Source organism: Zootoca vivipara, chromosome 6 (genome assembly GCF_965207765.1).
Source record: "Zootoca vivipara chromosome 6, rZooViv2.hap1.1, whole genome shotgun sequence".
Classification (NCBI taxonomy): domain Eukaryota; kingdom Metazoa; phylum Chordata; class Lepidosauria; order Squamata; family Lacertidae; genus Zootoca; species Zootoca vivipara.
Window position 1 is genome coordinate 36,817,632 of NC_142589.1, and position 19,618 is coordinate 36,837,249.

The 19,618-nt window shown below is 42.2% G+C and overlaps 1 protein-coding gene across 9 annotated transcripts in view; it reads left to right on the forward strand.

Moving 5' to 3' along the window:
• Positions 1-19,618, forward strand: part of ANKRD11 (ankyrin repeat domain 11) — a 213,059-nt gene that overhangs the window by 145,128 nt on the left and 48,313 nt on the right. For all 9 annotated transcript variants that reach the window (XM_035116920.3, XM_035116923.3, XM_088671966.1 and 6 more), the window contains one exon: positions 9,893-10,031. In XM_035116920.3, coding sequence (XP_034972811.2) covers positions 9,893-10,031 — 139 coding nt within the window. The remainder of the gene's footprint in view (positions 1-9,892; positions 10,032-19,618) is intronic.

Genomic DNA, 19,618 nt, shown 5'->3' on the forward strand with positions numbered 1-19,618 from the left:
CTCCTAGCCCCTCTAGACGGTCCAGAAGGATGTTATGGTCAATGGTGTCAAAGGCTGCTGAGAGATCCAGCAGAACTAGGAAACAGCTCTCACCTTTGTCCCTAGCCCGCCAGAGATCATCAACCAGTGCGACCAAGGCAGTTTCAGTCCCATGATGAGACCTGAATTGAAAGGGATCCAAGTGGTCCGCGTCCTCCAGGCGTGCCTGGAGTTGTTCAGCAACCACCTGCTCAATCACCTTGCCCAAGAATGGTAGATTTGAGACTGGGCGGTAATTAGCCATATTTGCCGGGTCTACATTTTTTAAAGAAGCGGTTTAATGACCGCCTCTTTCAGCAGGTCTGGGAAGGTTCCCTCACAGAGGGAAGCATTCACCACCCCACAGAGCCCATCGCCCAGCCCTTCCCGGCTCGCTTTTATTAGCCAGGATGGGCAAGGATCAAGGAGACAGGTGGTCGGTTTCACTCGTCCAAGCAGCCTCTGTAAGGCTTTTGCATTAAGAAAGTATGCTGCACACTTGATTTGTTTCTGTTCCGCTTTCGTTTTTTTGCCCTGTTTCATTTATTGTGTCTGTTTTCAAAAGATAAAGCTACATGTCAAAATTTAAAATTAATAAAAGCTGAGAAGAAAAACCTTTCTAACTTCAGGCATGGTTTTGTTGCTCCTACTCATAGATGTTTATATGATAGTATGAATCAAAAGGCATTCCATTAGCTGTGAGGGTACCTTATACATGACATATTTTCCTACCTACATGAAATTGGGGTTTGTGAAGGGGCCAGTATGCACACATTAATATTTGAAGATGCTCCTCTTTACCCAAGTAGCTAAAATGTGTCACGTGAAGCAGTCCTAACTTGTGACTTTTCAGGCCCAGGAGCACTGGGAACAATAACCAGTTTTGTAATAAAATAACCTGGATGTGATTACATGACTTTCCCACCATATACAACAGTGCAGATTTGACAAGGTTTAGCAAGAATAGAATAGAGTGTCCCTGCATGCCTATCCCTGAACTTCTCAACCTGTAAAGTGTTCAGTCTAGGGTTCCAAAGGGACTGAGCTTGAGAGCTTAGTTAATTGGCTGAAGGAGGCAGCACCAACATATCATTGCTTTCTATTTAACTTTAGTGCTCTGAGCTGAAACAATGACTAAGGAGAAAGGGAGTTGGCCATTAGACCTTTGCTTCCAGGGATTGCTGTGTGGGAGCATAGCTTTTAATTTATCTTGTGTTTGTCAACACTTCCTAAAAGCCTCTCTGCTTGCATGCTTTCAGCTGTCTCAGATTCACTCTGCTGTGAATACTATTCCAAGACTGTGTTTGTGGAGCCAAAGGGCCTGAAAGCAGTGATAGGGGCTGTGGTGTTGAAGTAAAAGTGCCTGTGTTGTCCTTGCAGAGTGAAGAATTTCTGGAACCTAGCTGCATTGTGGGATACCACCTCTGATAGAAATGGATTAAGAAGTTCAGATCACATTTATTTATGACTGAAGTAGCATTCTAGGTTCCTTCTAAATTCAGTTGTTCTTATGACATTCTGCAGCAATCACACACATATCTGTCCAATTGGAAGCTTCAGCCTTTGCAGCAAAATAGTGCTGGCATTATGTGAGATCTCATTGCAATTTCACAGAATTTGGCTTGGCTATTGATGCTTAATGGTTACATGCAACCAAGTTGAGTCAATAGAGTGATTGTTTTTTTCTTCTCAGCTTCTCTTCATTCTGCTGTTACTTTTCCACTTTGCTTCAGTTAAGCATACTATCTCAGACCCTGACATTTTCTTTCTTTTATTGAGTCAAAGGGTAGGGAAGAGGGTTCCAACCTTAAACAGTAGTTTCCTGCTCTATATTGAAGGCATCTGAGAACTTCATTGCTGCAATGCAGTGTTGGTTAGGGGAAAAGCTGACTTAAATATGATTATTTTGTTTAGTCATTTAGTCGTGTCCGACTCTTCGTGACCCCATGGACCATAGCACGCCAGGCACTCCTGTCTTCCACTGCCTCCTGCAGTTTGGTCAAACTCATGGTCGTAGCTTCGAGAACACTGTCCAACCATCTTGTCCTCTGTCGTCCCCTTCTCCTTGTGCCCTCCATCTTTCCCAACATCAGGGTCTTTTCCAGGGAGTCTTCTCTTCTCATGAGGTGGCCAAAGTATTGGAGCCTCAGCTTCACGATCTGTCCTTCCAGTGAGCACTCAGGGCTGATTTCCTTCAGAATGGATAGGTTTGATCTTCTTGCAGTCCATGGGACCCTCAAGAGTCTCCTCCAGCACCATAATTCAAAAGCATCAATTCTTCGGCGATCAGCCTTCTTCCATACATCAGCTCTCACTTCCATACATCACTACAGTGGAACCTCGGTTTATGAACACCTCGGTTTATGAATTTTTGGTTTATGAACACCGCGGACCCATATGGAACGGATTAATTCATTTTCCATTACTTTCAGTGGGAAAGTTCGCTTCAGTTTATGAACGCTTCAATTTATGAACAGACTTCCGGAACCAATTACACCCATGCTTCAGTTTATGAACGCTTCAGTTTAAGTACTCCGCGGACCCATCTGGAACGGATTAATCTACTTTCAATGGGAAAGTTCGCTTTAGTTTATGAACGCTTCAGTTTAAGAACCCCGCGGACCGTCTGGAACAGATTAATCCACTTTCCATTACTTTCAATGGGAAAGTTCGCTTCAGTTTATGAACAGACTTCCGGAACCAATTGTGTTCATAAACCGAGGTACCACTGTACTGGGAAAACCATAGCTTTAACTATACAGACCTTTGTCGGCAAGGTGATGTCTCTGCTTTTTAAGATGCTGTCTAGGTTTGTCATTGCTTTTCTCCCAAGAAGCAGGCGTCTTTTAATTTCGTGACTGCTGTCACCATCTGCAGTGATCAAGGAGCCCAAGAAAGTAAAATCTCTCACTGCCTCCATTTCTTCCCCTTCTATTTGCCAGGAGGTGATGGGACCAGTGGCCATGATCTTGGTTTTTTTGCTGTTGAGCTTCAGACCATATTTTGCGCTCTCCTCTTTCACTCTCATTAAAAGGTTCTTGAATTCCTGCTCACTTTCTGCCATCAAGGTTGTGTCATCTGCATACCTGAGGTTGTTGATATTTCTTCCGGCAATCTTAATTCCGGCTTGGGATTCATCTAGTCCAGCCTTTCGCATGATGAATTCTGCATATAAGTTAAATAAGCAGGGAGACAATATACAACCTTGTCGTACGCCTTTCCCAATTTTGAACCAATCAGTTGTTCCATATCCAGTTCTAACTGTAGCTTCTTGTCCCACATAAAGATTCCTCAGGAGACAGATGAGGTGATCAGGCACTCCCATTTCTTTAGAACTTGCGATAGGCTGTGGTCGACACAGTCAAAGGCTTTTGCATAGTCAATGAAGCAGAAGTAGATGTTTTTCTGGAACTCTCTAGCTTTCTCCATAATCCAGCACATGTTTGCTATTTGGTCTCTGGTTCCTCTGCCCCTTCGAAATCCAGCTTGCACTTCTGGGAGTTCTCTGTCCACATACTGCCTAAGCCTGCCTTGTAGAATTTTAAGCATAACCTTGCTAGCGTGTGAAATGAGGGCAATTGTGCGGTAGTTGGAGCATTCTTTGGCACTGCCCTTCTTTGGAATTGGGATGTAGACTGATCTTCTCCAATCCTCTAGCCATTGCTGAGTTTTCCAAACTTGCTGGCATATTGGGTGTAGCACCTTAACAGCTAAATATGATTATTATTTTCATTTAATTCTGTGTATTGCATCTTTAATGTACAGTACATGACACTTTAAAGAGTGTCATTGAAAAAGTCAGTGTGCTGAGGAGTTTGTAGTTGTAAGGTTCATTAGAGAGGAAGATGCCATGGATGAGGAGCATGGCAAAGGCACAGGTAGTGGGGGCCTTCAAGCTATGCTCACTTCTCAGGTAGGGCAGCTTGATTGTATGGTTGCTATGCAATCTTTGGGCACCAAGAATTTGCAGAATATAAATGTTGACATAATCTGGCTATCCTGTATGGAAACTCAACTCATATATTTCCACAGTCTCATGTAGTCCCAACCACAGTGTTGCAAGGATATATGAATCAGCCTTTAGCGCAGGCACCCCCAAACTGCGGCCCTCCAGATGTTTTGGCCTACAACTCCCATGATCCCTAGCTAAGAGGACCAGTGGTCAGGGATGATAGGAATTGTAGTCCAAAACATCTGGAGGGCCGAAGTTTGGGGATGCCTGCTTTAGAGTGTGGGGCTGCATGTGAGAGCTATTCCCTACACACATCCAGCACAGTGAAGCTTATGAACACACATCTGTAGAGCATGTGTTAACCGGTGTCATGAGCCTATAATCTGATGTACTTATTCCAACCACAGAAGAAACATTACATTCTAAAGGATGTTTCCACTTCAGAGTGTTGTTATAAAGGAGGTGCAAATGCTGCTGTGAATTGTTTTGGCTTACAATTTTGTCTTCCATGAGGCAAAGCTAAGTCTAAAGTGCTCCAGACTGCTCGCTTCTACTGTTTTGGAATTTAGTTGTGCTCACGGAAAGTGAACACAGGCTGTGCAGCTGGAAAAGCAGAGGGACTTATCCCTTTTCCCCTCTGTTTGGGCTGGCAGCAGTTATTTGCAAAGGGTGGTGGCAGCATTTCGATCAATTGGCTTGTTTTGGGGAGATAGGGTTGGCGGAAAGCCCTCCCTTGGCTAAGGAAACCTTACTACAATACCTGTCCTCCTTGAATCTGTTTAATCCTTTTCAATAGCCTTTTGAACTTTCAGCTACCATCACTTCTTGTAATAGCAAAATTCCATACATTGTACATTGTTTGTGGGGAGTTGCACAGGAATCTTCTTCTGAGTGGTTTACAGAGTATGCAAGGGGACTTGGAGCCAATCACTGCAGAAGTCTATCCCAGGGATAGCCAACAGATGCTCTCCAGATGTTGTTGGGCTCCATCTTCCATCATCCCAGCCTGCATGGCCTGTGGTCAGAAATGGTGGGAGTTGTTTTCCATGAACACCATATTGGTTGCCCTTAGTCTATCTTGTTCAGTAATCATGTGAACTAGTTTGTCTTGTTGGTTGAGACTTAGGCAAGTAGTTCCTCACTCACCCTTGTCCACACAATTTGCCTCTTGCAGCCTGTGTTTCACACTGCATAATTAAGTACAAACACCCTTCTATTTTATTTTGAAAATGTGCACCCCACCTTTCTTTTACAAAAAACCCTCAAAGTGGTGAACATTATGTTTGAAATATAAATAGAACAGTTACAAAACATGGTATTGCAGTAGCAGCAGCCAGCAAAATTTCTGCATTAGCAACAATGCAAAATAACAAAACTCAATCAGCAGGTGCCACCATAATCAATGGCCGTTTTTCGCCTGGCAACACAGTATTGACAGTGTATGAGGCCAGGTGTGCCTTTTGAGTGGCCTGGGGGTGAGGGCATTTCTAAGTGATAGTGCTGTGACTTGTGTAGCTGCTCACTGTGGGTCAGACATGGAGTAGGACATCTGATATGGCTCAAAGCATATAGAAGGGAACTAATGTCGGGGGACAATAAAGTACTGGATAGAAGTGAACAAAATGTACTCTATGCAAGACAGGACTAATATCTGGTGGAACAGTACGTCTATGGATAGGTGTACAACCAGCCTTGAATGAAATCATACTCCCTCCTTGAAGATGCAGGTTCACAGCCTGGGGTGCTTCTTGACCTAGCACTACTCTTGAATGCCCATGTGGTATCAGTATCTTTTACCTGTCACATTAGTTTGTTTTATTGTATTGCATGATGAAAAGTTTCATAAAATTTATTAAGGGGGCAGACATAAGGTCACATGCAATGAATCTTAAGTTCCTAGCATATGGATTTACCGGTACAGTGGTACCTCGGGTTAAACCTGAAACTGTTCTTAACCTGAGGTACCACTTCAGCTAATGGGGCCTCCCGCTGCTGCCGTGCAATTTCTGTTCTCACCCTGAAGCAAAGTTCTTAACCCGAGGTACTATTTCTGGGTTAGTGGAGTCTGTAACCCGAGGTACCACTGTACTTTCCATGGCATCTTTTTGAAGTAAGCATTATTAAAGTTGCTTTGGCAAGTTTATAATTGTTTCTTAAAATTATGAGCAAAAAAGGGAAGCAGGATAATAAAGCCAATTTTGATTTCAGAAGGGATCTTCTAGGGTTCTCTTCATGAGAGACAGAGAGCAGGAATTTTCACCCACTGAAATTTATTCTTAAATAGCAAACAATGCTGGAATTATAATTTTTGGCATGTATACACAAGCACAATTGACCCCTTGTTACTGCTGTTTTGAGATTCTCTGCATAAAGCTTTCTACATAAGTGTTTATTGTTTAGGAAATCCCAGTTTCAAGGGTTTAACTGGGACTCTGCCTTTCATCATGGAATGCGCATACATGCTTATGTACTTCAGTAAGCGCTCTGCATCCTCTCTCCATATTCTAGAAGTAAGAGTTGTAGCAACTTATGTTCCCAGGACTGTATGTACTATGAACATGATATTATTATTCCCTGTGATTAAAATGGGATTTCTGATTGTATTTGAAGAGGTACAGGTACATTTTTTGGGGAAAAGTGATTGATTCAATTAACTCAAGGTTCTTCTTCAAGAACCTGCACTGTGGGAAAATACCTTTACAATGTTGCTAGTTTCCATTGTCAGGATGGGCCGGGGAGACAAAAACACCCATGAGTTCGATAGTGGGAAAGATTAACTGTATTGTTACCACACTGTATTTTTCAGCAGGACTGAAGAAAGAAGTTGCCCTTATTAACACCCTAAGGCTTTTATTGATCAGAAAAAGGCAAGTGTGTGTGTGTGTGTGTGTGTGTGTGTGTGTGTGTGTGTGTGAAGACTGGAGTCTCACTGCAGAGTTTGCCAGTCAAGTTTCTGGCCCATTTGTTGCTGGGAGATTAGAAATGTGGGTAGGAGCTGAGAACTGTGTACGTGGATTAGGCAGGGCTTCAGTGCCCTACATAGTTCTGTACCCTTATCCCTTGGCTATTCATTTCCATAGTTTGCAACCAATCTTGTTCCTTTCTAACCTAAATGAATTAAAAACTTAGAGGCAGAATAAACTACAAATATGAAAATATGTGCAGTACACTGATGTACATCACTATTCCAGTCAGACCCTTGAAGATAGTATCCTCCATCTCTCCCACGAATGGTTCACAGGCTAGAGAATGCTTTTCAAAAAGAATGTTCATAAACAGAAATTATAGTTTTTATTTTGGCTCTTGGCAAATGTGTTCTAACACCCTAAAATTTCAACAATGAGAGAATTTCTTTTAATAAGGGCACTTCTCTTTTTATTATATTAATAGCATGTCCCCCTTTCTGAATGTCGCTTAATTCTTGACTGCCCACAAAAGCAAAGTTGGACTTTTGTTACATGAAAGCAGTTTAAGAAACTGAAGCTGATCATACTGCATAAGATTCCTGATTTACAGTCATACCTCATGTTACGTCCGCTGAGGGATACGTTATGGACGCGCCGAACCCGGAAGTCCCGGAACGGGTTACTTCCGGGTTCGATGCATGCACAGAAGCACTAAATCGCGCTTTGCGCATGCGCAGAAGTGCTGAATTGCATCATGTGCAGATGCGGCGCTTCAGGATGCTGCTTTTTCATGTTGCGAAGGGGCCTCTGGAACGGATCCAGTTCGCAACCAGAGGTACCACTGTATTAGTTTGGAACCCATTTGGCAAATACTTTATGACAGAAATGTACTTTTTGGTGCTGGTGACTCTGAGGAAGTGGGGAGTAAATAGAACAGACCAGTGGAGGAAAAAATATTTTTAAAAATCCCCATCCAGGGTCCATGCCAGAGAATAACCAAGAAAGAGGAAGGAGTAATGTGTATTCACTGGTCTTATGACTTTGAGTCACCTTCCACAATCTTATGAGTGATGCAGTCAGCATTGCTGTGTTGTGTCTCTCTCCCCCATCCCAGTAGATTGAATAAATTGTTGATACCATTACCCATGTTTACATAAAAGCAAAATTAAAGTGCATTCCTTTTGATCTGGTACATTCTTGAAGTAAAACAGAGTCCCAGACATGCATACACAAGTTTTTTGCGATATTTGTGCAGGTAAACAAATGGGCCCATGGCCTGTGCAAAACACACCTCAGAAACATCCTAGAGTTGAAGCTTTGGTGCTGGCACTCATATCTCCTCTCCTGAATGATAGACATTTTGCCTCTAGTGCTAGAACAAGTGACTTCCTTCTCAGTTCTACCGGTAGTCTGACTGCTACAAGAGCAGCATTGCAGAGAACTTTCATTTATTTAAAAAGTGAAAGTTCTCAAGTACATGCCAGGCTTAATAAAATAATTTATATTTTAAGCTGCCAAATGCAAATTCAAGAACAATAACTGAGTTGGGTTGATGTGAATGTGAAGCTCCTGGCAAAGTCTTCTTTTAGAGATGTAACCACTTCAGTTTTTATATGTAGGTTTCTTACAAGTGCTCTGGCCCATCCAATTGTGTTTGATGTGAAAAGCATATGCATCAGAAATGAGGGTAGCCATCATATGGAATGCAACTTTGAAAAAAGACTCCTTTTAAATAAACAGATATAAGGCCTTGGTAGGTTCTTGATAGCTATTTGAATCATTGGTCTTTCACCTCTTGTTCATAGCATTCTTAAAACTTCTGAGTTTATAAGACATGCAATGGTACATGGTGGAGTAGGTCATTTAGCAGTCATTTTGAAGCATTTCATTCTGAGGGAGAGGGATCTGTGGTACCAAGAGCTTCCGAAGTCTCATGTGTGTATGTGTGAGATGTTTTCCATAAAAGGCTTCAAGCCTCAGTCATCTGGCTGTTTAAGATTATAGTAGATGCTTCTAACAGATTTGGATTTTAGAAAATGTATCCTCCCTTTATGGGGATTTCTAAAAAGCTGCCTCCCCACCCAGATGTAAAACCAGAAACAGGTTTGAGAGTTGCCATTGTTATTTAATGGGATTCCACAGTGACAGTGAAGAGTGAAACACTCACTGAAGTGGGATGTTCATAGGAGATTGTTGCCATCTTTTCCTTCTGGTGGGAGAACTGACCATTCTTCTCCCCCCTCCTTCTCCCCCTATCCCTTCCTGCATACAGCGGGGACAAGATTACAAGCTGATGTAGACTGAACATATGCTTTAAGTACATTTTTTTTCTGGTAGGAAGGGTGATCCTATAAATGGCTGGGAAGCTTTACAGCAGGCTGGTCAGCTGCCAGAATATTCTAATAGTTTGAGCTCACAATGTTATGTGCCACAGGGAAAATCTCTGCCATTTTGGAAGAAGGAATCTCACTTTTTAAATCATAGGATGTATTTCCTCCCTATAAACTCCAAATACATTTTCAGGAGAAGAAAAGAGCCAGTAAATATTTTTATTTTATTAAAACAACAACCCTAAGCAATGGAGATGTAAATAGTGTTGTCGACTGTAGGCAATGGCACAGACAATATTCAGTGGTGCCTGCACCACTCATGTTCAGAATCACAGTGATTCCTATTGCTGCCAGGGTGAGTACAGCCAAGCTGATTCCCACTCCCCATGCGTACATTGGATGTAGCACACTTGCCACCTAATCAGGTATTTCAAGACCATTCTACAAGGCTAAAATGTTGCAGGGGTATCCTTTCAATCAATAGTCTGGTCAATCCTTTGGTGGTGGAAAGTCCTGCAGCTGCCATTTTGGCTTCTGGGAATGTGCAGTCGTGTGTTTCTTTATGGACAAACAGGTTTGGTAAGGTCTGTTGAATATCCTCTGGCACTATAAATTTGCTTAGCAAAAACAGCCTTGCTGATTGCAAATATTAGATTCTTATGAAGATCTCTTATTTTCCCTTCTAGGATAAAGATAAAGTTTCTCTAACCAAGACTCCAAAATTGGACCGGAGTGATGGCGGCAAGGAGGTGAAAGAGAGAGCTACAAAACGGAAGCTGCCTTTCACTGTTGGAACAAATGGAGATCAAAAAGATTCGGATACAGGTAAGGGACTGTTTTACAGCTGATTTTTATAAGCCTTTCTGAGAGCCTCTTAGGCTAATGATCAGGGTATAAGCACTTGAAATAACTTCGTATTTGCACAATGTGACCTCCTGTGTGGAATAGTGCAGGAGGATCAGCCTTCCTCAATCTTGTGTCCTCCAGATGTTTTTGCCTACAAGTGTCATAACCTCCTGCCTGGATATTCATGCTAGCTGGGGCTGATGGGAACTGTAGTCCAAATATCTGGGAGGCATTAGGTTGGAGAAGGAATGTCAGTCCTCTGGGTGCCTCCATTGTAAGTGAGGTGAGGAGCAGTTGGGGACAGGAGCTTCTTGGTGGTGACACCCTATTTCTGGAATTATTGCTGCAAGTGGCTTGCTTGGCTCCTATTTTGCTTTCTTTTGGCGCTAGGCAACTATTTCCTTAGTTTCCCAGACTTTAACTGTTAAAATGTGTTTATTTTGTTGCTTAGTTTTTATCTGATGTTCTGTGCTTATTGATTTTTAAAATTCAGTTACGTAGTTTTTATTGTATGAGTTATCCCGAGATTATATTGAAGGACAGCATATAAATTTTACAAAGAAAATAATGTCAGCCTTACTGGATAGATAGAAGCTTTTGACTTCATGGGTTCCAATTACCTTTTTAATTAACTTATTAAGAAAGCTGTTCTGAATGACATGGTAGCATGTTCTTTTGACATATTGCATACGGTGTCTTTCTTTCTCCTCAACAAGCTGCATCTCTGTTCACTCTGTTCAACTTACATTGTTTGTGGCCTGGACAGACACACTGACTGTCCTAAATAGTATGCTTTAGGAAGTTTAATGTTTCATAGTAGTTGGATTTACTAAACTTTTGAGCCCTTGCTATGCAAAGTTCTGAATTCGCAACATCAGTTTACACTTTCCTCTCTCTGTGTCATGTCTTACTGTTTAAAGTTATGTTGGTATAAATTGTAAAGAGGGTCCTGTTGGAAAGAGGAACCTAAATTTGTAGTTTACCAATGGACTTCCACTACCAAGAAGCAGCCATTTGCTTAACATTTGCACACCATATGCAAGTACCTAATCTGTGCTAGGGATATCAATATGGTGGTAGTTGAACATTGGATACAGTTGAAAATGTGGTAATTGTTTGTTTTGTAGGCAGTGGCTGGCAGTTTACAGGAGGAGGGAGTGGTGCCAGTATTGTGTGTTTTGATAAATTTGTAGTTATCACACACTTGAAGGTCTTTGCTCTTGGCATTGTTGAAATGCACTAAGATGTGCTGGTTCTTGCCAGAGGAATGGGGCAATTTACAGTGTTTTCTTCTTCTTTTGGTCTATGCTAGCTTTCTCCAGCCTGCTGTCCTCCAGATGTTTTGGACTACAGCTCGCATAATCCTTCACCCCCTTAGCTGCACGCGTTCACTTTCTTGATCCATGGGCATATCTGGCAACTGGATCTGGGAAGCCACCTTCAGTTTTATGTACTCAGCATCCTCCAGAGTAACTCATGCCAGTCAAATTGTAATATTGTGGAAAATAATGCTAAGCTCTTCCATCCTCTTGTACAATAATTTGAGTGCATGTTCTGCAGTCTTGCTCTAGGCTGAGCTTAGGGCAATGAGGGTGCTAGGTTGGCATTCAATGCCCCTGCCAAAAAATGAAGAAAAGCTCCATTTGTTAGTCAGTCCAAACATATTGGTTCAAATAGAGTTCCAGAAACCACCCCCCTTTATTTAATACCATGTTAATGTCCAATTTTTTCCTGCTTTTTGCTTGGTTTCTGGTGTTGGAGCAAAGCAATATTTCTGAGAGCTGCCAATTTATAACTTTTAGGGATTTTTTTTTGGGGGGGGGGAGGAATTAAGTTGCACTTGTCTCTATTCTCCCCCATCTCCCATCTCAATGAATTTGTGCTGTGTTACCAAAAGAATGCAGCAGTAAAGTACATCTGTCACCTTTTGCTTCTTACAATGAGTGTGCTGCATAAATAGTGGGCAATACAGGAAGGCTGTTGTCAGATGTATTTTTACTGTTACCTGCACTAAGAAGCCAAAGCTGCCCCCATTATGCTGAGTGCAGTTGTCAACGTGGCTAGATGTGTCTCACAGATGACTAATCATTCCTATGATGCAACCTTCCCCAAGCTGGTGCCTTCTGGAAGGTTTGGGTGGGTGGGAGTTGTACCAGCTTGGTGAAAGCTACCATAGTGCATCCTTGTTTGTGAAGATGCTGCCTCTGTGATTCAATGTCTCCAAGGACTTCTTTTCTCCCCAAGTGTAAAATTTGCTTCTAAATATATATAAAGTGGGAATTAGGAAGTCTCACTTGATGCTAGATTTTCTCTGTCCCTAAAAATCACAGTAGAAATTGGTAGAGCTCTTAGTATAGCAGCAGGTATACAGGGAATTAGAGGTGCCTTTAGCTGTAAGCCACTATGTTGGGCCTGCCAGTCCTCAGAATGTAAGGTTGCCACCTTCAGGGTGACAAGTTTCCCAAATGTCATGATTAGTAGGAGGAAGAGCACCAACCCCATCCTGCTTTCCCTATCAGTACAGTGTAGGGGCCTTATGCCAACATTGTGTTAAGCTGCTTGTGGGGCCCCTCATTTTTATGAGATTTTTGCTGTGTAAGCTTGCAGGGTTGTGTGTGTTAAGGCAAGTGAGCAGTGGTCCACAATTTATGTCGTGTCTAGGTAGCCAAGCCAAAAATTATGTTTGCCAGGACGTTGTGCCCCTCCTCTGGTCTCTGACCTTATGAGGTCAGAAACAACCCCTAGCTTCATGTCTGGACCTGAGAAGAGGGATAGTGATCATACCTGCAGTTGCTTCATGCTTCTACAGCCCAATATAACTGCTGCAATGTTCACTACTCCCCTGTTTCCTGCTCCAGCTCCAGATGTGGAACTGTGGGAGGGAGAGCAGGAGATAGATTTTGTTCCTAGCTGTCAGGGTCCTCTTAGTGTTGACACCCAAAATACTGAGCTGTCCTCTCCAACTTAGAACTGGAGTGAGGTGTTGGGTTTCCCCCATTGTTGCACTGTGCTTCTTTGTACAGTGTAACTGCAGGGAATATTTCAGACCTTTTGAAGCTAGACAGGAAGACTGGAGTTCTTTGATCACAAACAGGGGCTGATGGAACACTCAACACAGCAAGCAGACCCTTAAAGATGCAGACAAAATTAGGTCCCATTTTTTAAAAATTGCCCCAATCCACCACTCACATCAGAGAAGGGAACGAATGCTACAACATCTCCTTCACCCCCGCCCCCCAACTTATACTAAGTCAGTAAAGCCCCTTAGATTCCATAACCTTGAGAACAAATCATGACAAATCAAACTTGTGAAATAAATGGACATATGAGAGTGAAGTGCTTGTTTGCCATCTGAATTGATTAAGCCTTTGTCTCCATGGCTGCTAATCCTGGGATAGCAATCCTTTTTGTTGTTGTTGTTGTTGTTGTTGTTGTTGTTGTTGTTGTTGTTGTTGTTGTTGTTGTTTATTTGATCATTACACAAGAAAACCTTTAATAAATACTAATAAAAACCCCAAAGTGAATTCAGCACTTGATTTGTTTACAAAGAGAGAATTGGCTTTGATGTCATTTGAAAAAGGAGGGAATACCTCGGGATTAGAAGAACTCTGGGTGGAGATTCCTCTTGAAGCAACTCTATATGGCTGTTGCTTCTGGTGTATGAATAACGCATGGTTACACTTATGGTCCAAAAGTGGGCTATGTGTTCTGTCCTTTGTTTCCCTGATGTGACAGATTACACATGGTTCCTTCTTTCTTGTTTATCTTACTCCCGTGTCCACTCATGTGATAAACTACAGCAGCCTCCAGAGCTCTTTCCTCCACTCCTAGTGGTAAGATGCTGTTAGGAGGCATCCATTCACTGGAAATGTTTTTGAAGTCACTCCAACATCTCAGCTTGAGCTGAAAACATATAGGGCACACAGGAAGGCTGTTGTGTGAGAAATAAGCAGGAGGCAGTGGAAGACAGGAGTGCCTGGTGTGCTCTGGTCCATGGGGTCACGAAGAGTCGGACACGACTAACGACTAAACAACAACAACATTATTGAGCTGCATTATTTACATCTCAGTGTGGTGATTTAAAAGCACATTCTCAGAATTCTAAACAAAGGCATTTCCTCCATTTATTGTGACATGTAGAAGATGGCCTGCACACAGTGTTCAGGCTCATGTTACACTATCATTTCTTATCACTTGTAGGACAAATACCATACTTCTCCAACCCATTCAAATAGTCAGGTTTATAGAATCAGAGTTGGAAGGTACCTTGCAGGTCATGAAGCCCTACTGGTGGGAATAGCACACTGCAGCATCCCTGATGTCTGCTTAAAAATCTCTAAACTAAGGTGAGTCTGCCACATTCAAAGTCAGTTGAAGCTTCAGATCTTTGTGCTGTAAGCAAAGCACAAATGTTGGTGATGTGTTTGTTTTAAAAGGCAGACCAGTCTTATACAGAATGGTAGAGGTGGCATGTTTTTATTGGTTCACAGAATTCTTGAGATGGTTTCCTGCCTTGTTCTATATAAAAAAGTGTAATCTCTTTGGGATACCTGATACAACACTCTCTGTTTTGAGGGAACAGCCCATAGTCTACCTGATATTTCCCTCTCCTGATATTTCCCGTCTCACATTTTGTTCCTCTCATCCCCCCCCCCCCCAATGCCACACCCAGCAGCCTCCAAAGTGTGCTAGAAACATTGGCCGTTCCCCATTTGGGGCAACTGCATTCTGCATATAATTATGTATGATGCAGCCAAGACAGAATGGAACAAGAAAGCAGAGGCCAAGAACATATTTTAGAAATCCTTTCTCACTAATGCGGCCCCAGGCAGCTCTTTGGTGCTGTGTTGAGACATGGGCTTGGAGCTCTTCCAAATCTAAGCTCAGCACTCTTCAGATCTCTAAATCTGGTGATGGGGTGTCTCAGCAGCAGAAGAGAGCAGCCATAGTATGGGCTTTGAAATGACCTGAGTGATGGTAAAGCTGCTGCAGTTGGTCAGCAGGGGAAGCTTCCAAAAATTCTGTCTTTGCTCTTGTTGGGTGTAATCTCCTGCCTGATTTTTTTGTGAGCTGCTGGCTATGTCATAGATCTGACTGAAGGTGCCAAAATCCCCCTCCTAGAGCTGTATGCCTTCTTCCTTTTTGTACAGTATATCTGTATTGTGTCATGTAGTCCGCCTGCTTCTACAGTTTCAACACATGCTATTTAGTGGTTGGCATGCTATTTCAGTTAGGCCACACTGAATGCTTTTAACGTATGCTCTGAATGCCCTTGAGTCCTCTGTTTCTGGTGGTTGGAAGATCTATGGCTTTCAGAAACTTGACTGGGTTGCAGGGCATAGAGCATGGATGGAGAACCAGTGGCTTCTAGGTGTTTTCAGACTCAACTCACATTAGCCTCAGCCAGCATGGCCAGTGGTAAGGGATGATAGGAGTTGTGGTTCAGCAACATTTGGCGGTCCACAGGTTACTCACCCCTGGCATAGAGAGAGGCCTGTTTAATATTGAAGCCTTCAGGAAATTGGCCAGTTTGAAGCTGAGGAACAGAGCAGCTTCTCAAAGCCACACACAGGCTACCATAGTCCTTTTTGCTCCTTTTAAATGAGAATAATATGGCTGCTGCTGTTACAGAGGGAGGAGAGAAAGTGTGTGCTAGACTTTGTGACAAGAAAGCCTTTTCTCTTTATGGAGGTCCTGATGGTGGTAGTGGGCAAATGTCAAGTGATTATAGGAGATTGTTGATTTCTCTATTAAATATTTATATCAAATATTGATATGCCACCAAGCCCTCCCAAGGTAGCTTACATAAAACTATTAAAATAAGCAGTTTCCTTTAAAATATAAAGAATTGTTTATTTTTTCAAAAATCCAGTTATAAAGCTAAAAACAGCAGCACTTTAAAACATTATGCATCCTGCTTGCAGCACTCATAATAAAAATAACGAAACAAGCATTTACAAATTCTTATTTCCAGATTGCTCCAAGGTAAGCTATTGTGATCTGATGTCTAGGCTTTTAGGAATATTTTTTTTTTAAAATTGTCCAGTAGCATCTTAAGGTAAAGGTAAAGGGACCCCTGACCATTAGGTCCAGTCGTGACTGACTCTGCGGTTGCGACGCTCATCTCGTTTTATTGGCCGAGGGAGCTGGCGTACAGCTTACAGGTCATGTGGCCAGCATGACAAAGCCATTTCTGGCGAACCAGAGCAGTGCACAGAAATGGCGTTTACTTTCCCGCTGTAGCGGTACCTATTTGTCTACTTGCACTTTGACGTGCTTTCAAACTGCTAGGTTGGCAGGAGCTGGGACCAAGCAACGGGAGCTCACCCCGTTGCAGGGATTCGAACCGCCGACCTTCTGATCAGCAAGCCCTAGGCTCTGTGGTTTAACCCACAGTGCCACCTGCGTCCCTAGAGATAGTTGGTCTACTTGAATCTAGACTTTTAGGATTTAGTCTTGTATTGAGAATGCAAAATGGGTTGCAATATTTAACAATTAAATCTTTGCAACAATACTGTGAATACTGTCATTCTTTCTGTTAAATGACTTGTCTTAGCTACTAGGTAAAATGACTTGTCTTAGCTACTAGGATGCTCCATATTTGAACTTTCGTTTAAAACTAGGGTCCAAGTTCAACATTCCTGCCTTTGGCTGCTATTTAGTAATTTTATTTTGAGGGGAAAATGAAGTTTAATGCCACTTCTCCCTGGGTAAAGGAAATCCATAATACTAGAAAAATAAATAAAAGATTCTGTATTTCCTTTATCTGTCACCAAAACGTCTTAGTGAACTCTTCCAAATATTGAATCATTCCAACATCTCTCCTAAGATGCAAGTGAACAGCATGTTATGGGCAGTCTTTGGGTCAGTCGAGCTTGGCTATCTTTGGAGTGGAATGCAGCAGTTGTTTACCAGCACAGTGCAAGATTTCACTGTTGGTTACTGTAGGAAGGGAGAATCCAATGCTCATTCGAAACTGGGGGTGTGGGGAAATCTTCAGAAGGCAATTTAAACCCAGTGTGTGGTAATGGGAAAACTGCTGCCCTTAGAGCCATCTGTGGAAGATTGATCATTAACCTGCCTTTTTGCCTGTCATTCTAGCAGCTGCAGATTCTGCCTTGTCATTAAGCTGCTGTGTTTTAAGCTGCTTGGGTGCTTTTATGCACACACATGCGCATGAGTGCAGACACACCCACCCACCCCTCATCTTGTTTTGACTTTAATCCTGTATTCTGCAGTTCCTTGTTAAGGTAGAGGAGGGAGTAGATGATGCATGACTCATGATGTTTGTCAGAGGTGCATGGTCCTTGCAGTGTGATAGCAATGCTGATACAGGTACTGTGAATGTAAGAGATTGTGTTGCTGGCCATGGTCATCTTCCTGACTGCTGTAGCAGTGCATTCAAGTTGTGAGTCACACTTCAGTCCAAGTCCGGAGTCCTCTTTAGCACCAGAGCAAGAGAGATTACCGTAAACAAGTACAGGTGGAAATAATGGAATTTCTCCAAAACAAATACAGTAATAAAAGGTCCCCAAAACAGCGCACTGCCCGGCTTCTCATCTGGGCAGCTACTATGACTAAGACTTAGTTTAGGTGGAAATAGCCAACCTGTGTCTGGGCTGTGCCACTTCAGGCAGCAGGGGTGTGTGCACATGACAGTATGATACTTCATACAATCAATCAAAATCAATCAATCAATCAATGCATTCATGCACATAAGAAAACTATCAAGTCAAAGAGAATGACAAGCTTGAACATTCTTCCTGATACACCTGCAATCTAAAGTGGTACAGCCCAGCCACATATACATATATATACATACATATATACATACACACACCCCTCATGAGGACTAGACATAAATTTTGGTTACCTCCCAGCACTGGACATGTTCGTAAAAATTGGAGTTTGGGATTGCACTTTACCCAGTACATACATGTGATTAGGAAATTTGCGTAGGACACTTAGACTCTTGACTCCAAGTGATGAGAAAAATGTTTTCTGCTTCTTCAAATACAGGCCTTTCATGCTGCAATAGGATGTACGTTAAGTTTCCTCTGAAGTAAAGAACCATAAAACACACTAGTGGTCTCTGAAAGCAATTCCTGTATCTACACTTGTCTGGCTTACCCCAGTCCACTTCTGTTCAGGCTCAGGAACAACTTTTCACATACACAATCACAGTAATCCTTAAAACAACCTGAATGACCAGTATTATTATTATTATCATCTTCATATTGCACATGGGAGACTGAAAGGAAGTGCTTTGTCTAAAGCTAAGGGTTCTGAACAGTGCCTGAACTGAGATGCACTGATGTGATCATGAGATACTGGGTTAGGAGACCACAATGAAGCACTAGAACTTACTGCAATGTGTTGCAGGCTTTCATATAGACTTCTTCACATCATGAGAGCCAGAAAAACGTGTGTTGCTACTTTCATGAATACACATATGCACATAGTGTGTCAGATTCCAGGACTAGGAACCATTTTTAAATTACTTTAGAGTCAGCGTCGCTGTTGTTGTTGTTTGTTTGTTTGTTTGTTTGTTAATATTGCAAAAGTGACACAAAGTGACTTACAATGCAATAATAAAAACCTAAAACCAATTATAGCAAACATACAAATTAAAAGCAAAAGATCCCCACATCTATGATACGACCAAAAAGACACGTCTTATAGAATCTGTTCACTAAAAGAAGCCACAAGTATTTGAAATCCTTCAAATTAAGGGCAAAAAGCCCAGCTAAAAAGGAAAGTTTTTGCTTGGTGCCTAAAAAACTGATACAGATGGTGCCACCTGAGCCTTCTGGGGAGACAGTTCCACAAGTGGAAAGCCACCATCGAAAGGCCCATTCTCATGTTGCCACCCTCCAGATCTCCCATGGAAGGGGGCACATGGAGAAAGGGCCTCAGATGACAGTTGCAAGGTCCATATTGGTTCGTAGTCAGCTGTTGAATATTTTCCCTAATAAATTCCATGGAAAACTCTGAACAAAATCAACTTTGGCTACAGTGTTATATTTACAATACGCCGTTTCTGGCATCAGCAGCTGCTCTTGTTGAAGTGATGCTACATCTTCATGGCCCTGCGAAGCACCTGATACACTAAGCAGTGATGGGCAACCTTTTGAGCTTGGTGTGTCAAAATTCGCCAAAAAACTGAGCATAACTCGGGTGGTGTGTCACTTCGAGAAAAAACACCATAATTTCACGATATTTATAGTTTAAATAACAAAAATGTATAATTGTAATATATAACTGTATTTAACTGTATTTAACCAAAAACTAATTATTTAACTTATTTAAAAAAAATTTTTTTTTTTGAAAATATTCTAAAAGGGGAAAAAATAAGGCAAAACCCAGAGGTCTTTCTCAGTGGGACTCTGGGCTCAGGCCTTCCTCCATTGGGTCTGCCGCTGGGGAGGTGGGCTCGGGTTGGGCCTGTGCCTGCTCTTCAGCCCACCTCTCCACTCACTCCCACTCCTTGAGAGGAAGTTTAAAATGCATTGGGGTTGACCCCCTCTTCCCCTTGCGGTTTTTTTGTGTGTGTGTGTGCCCACTGC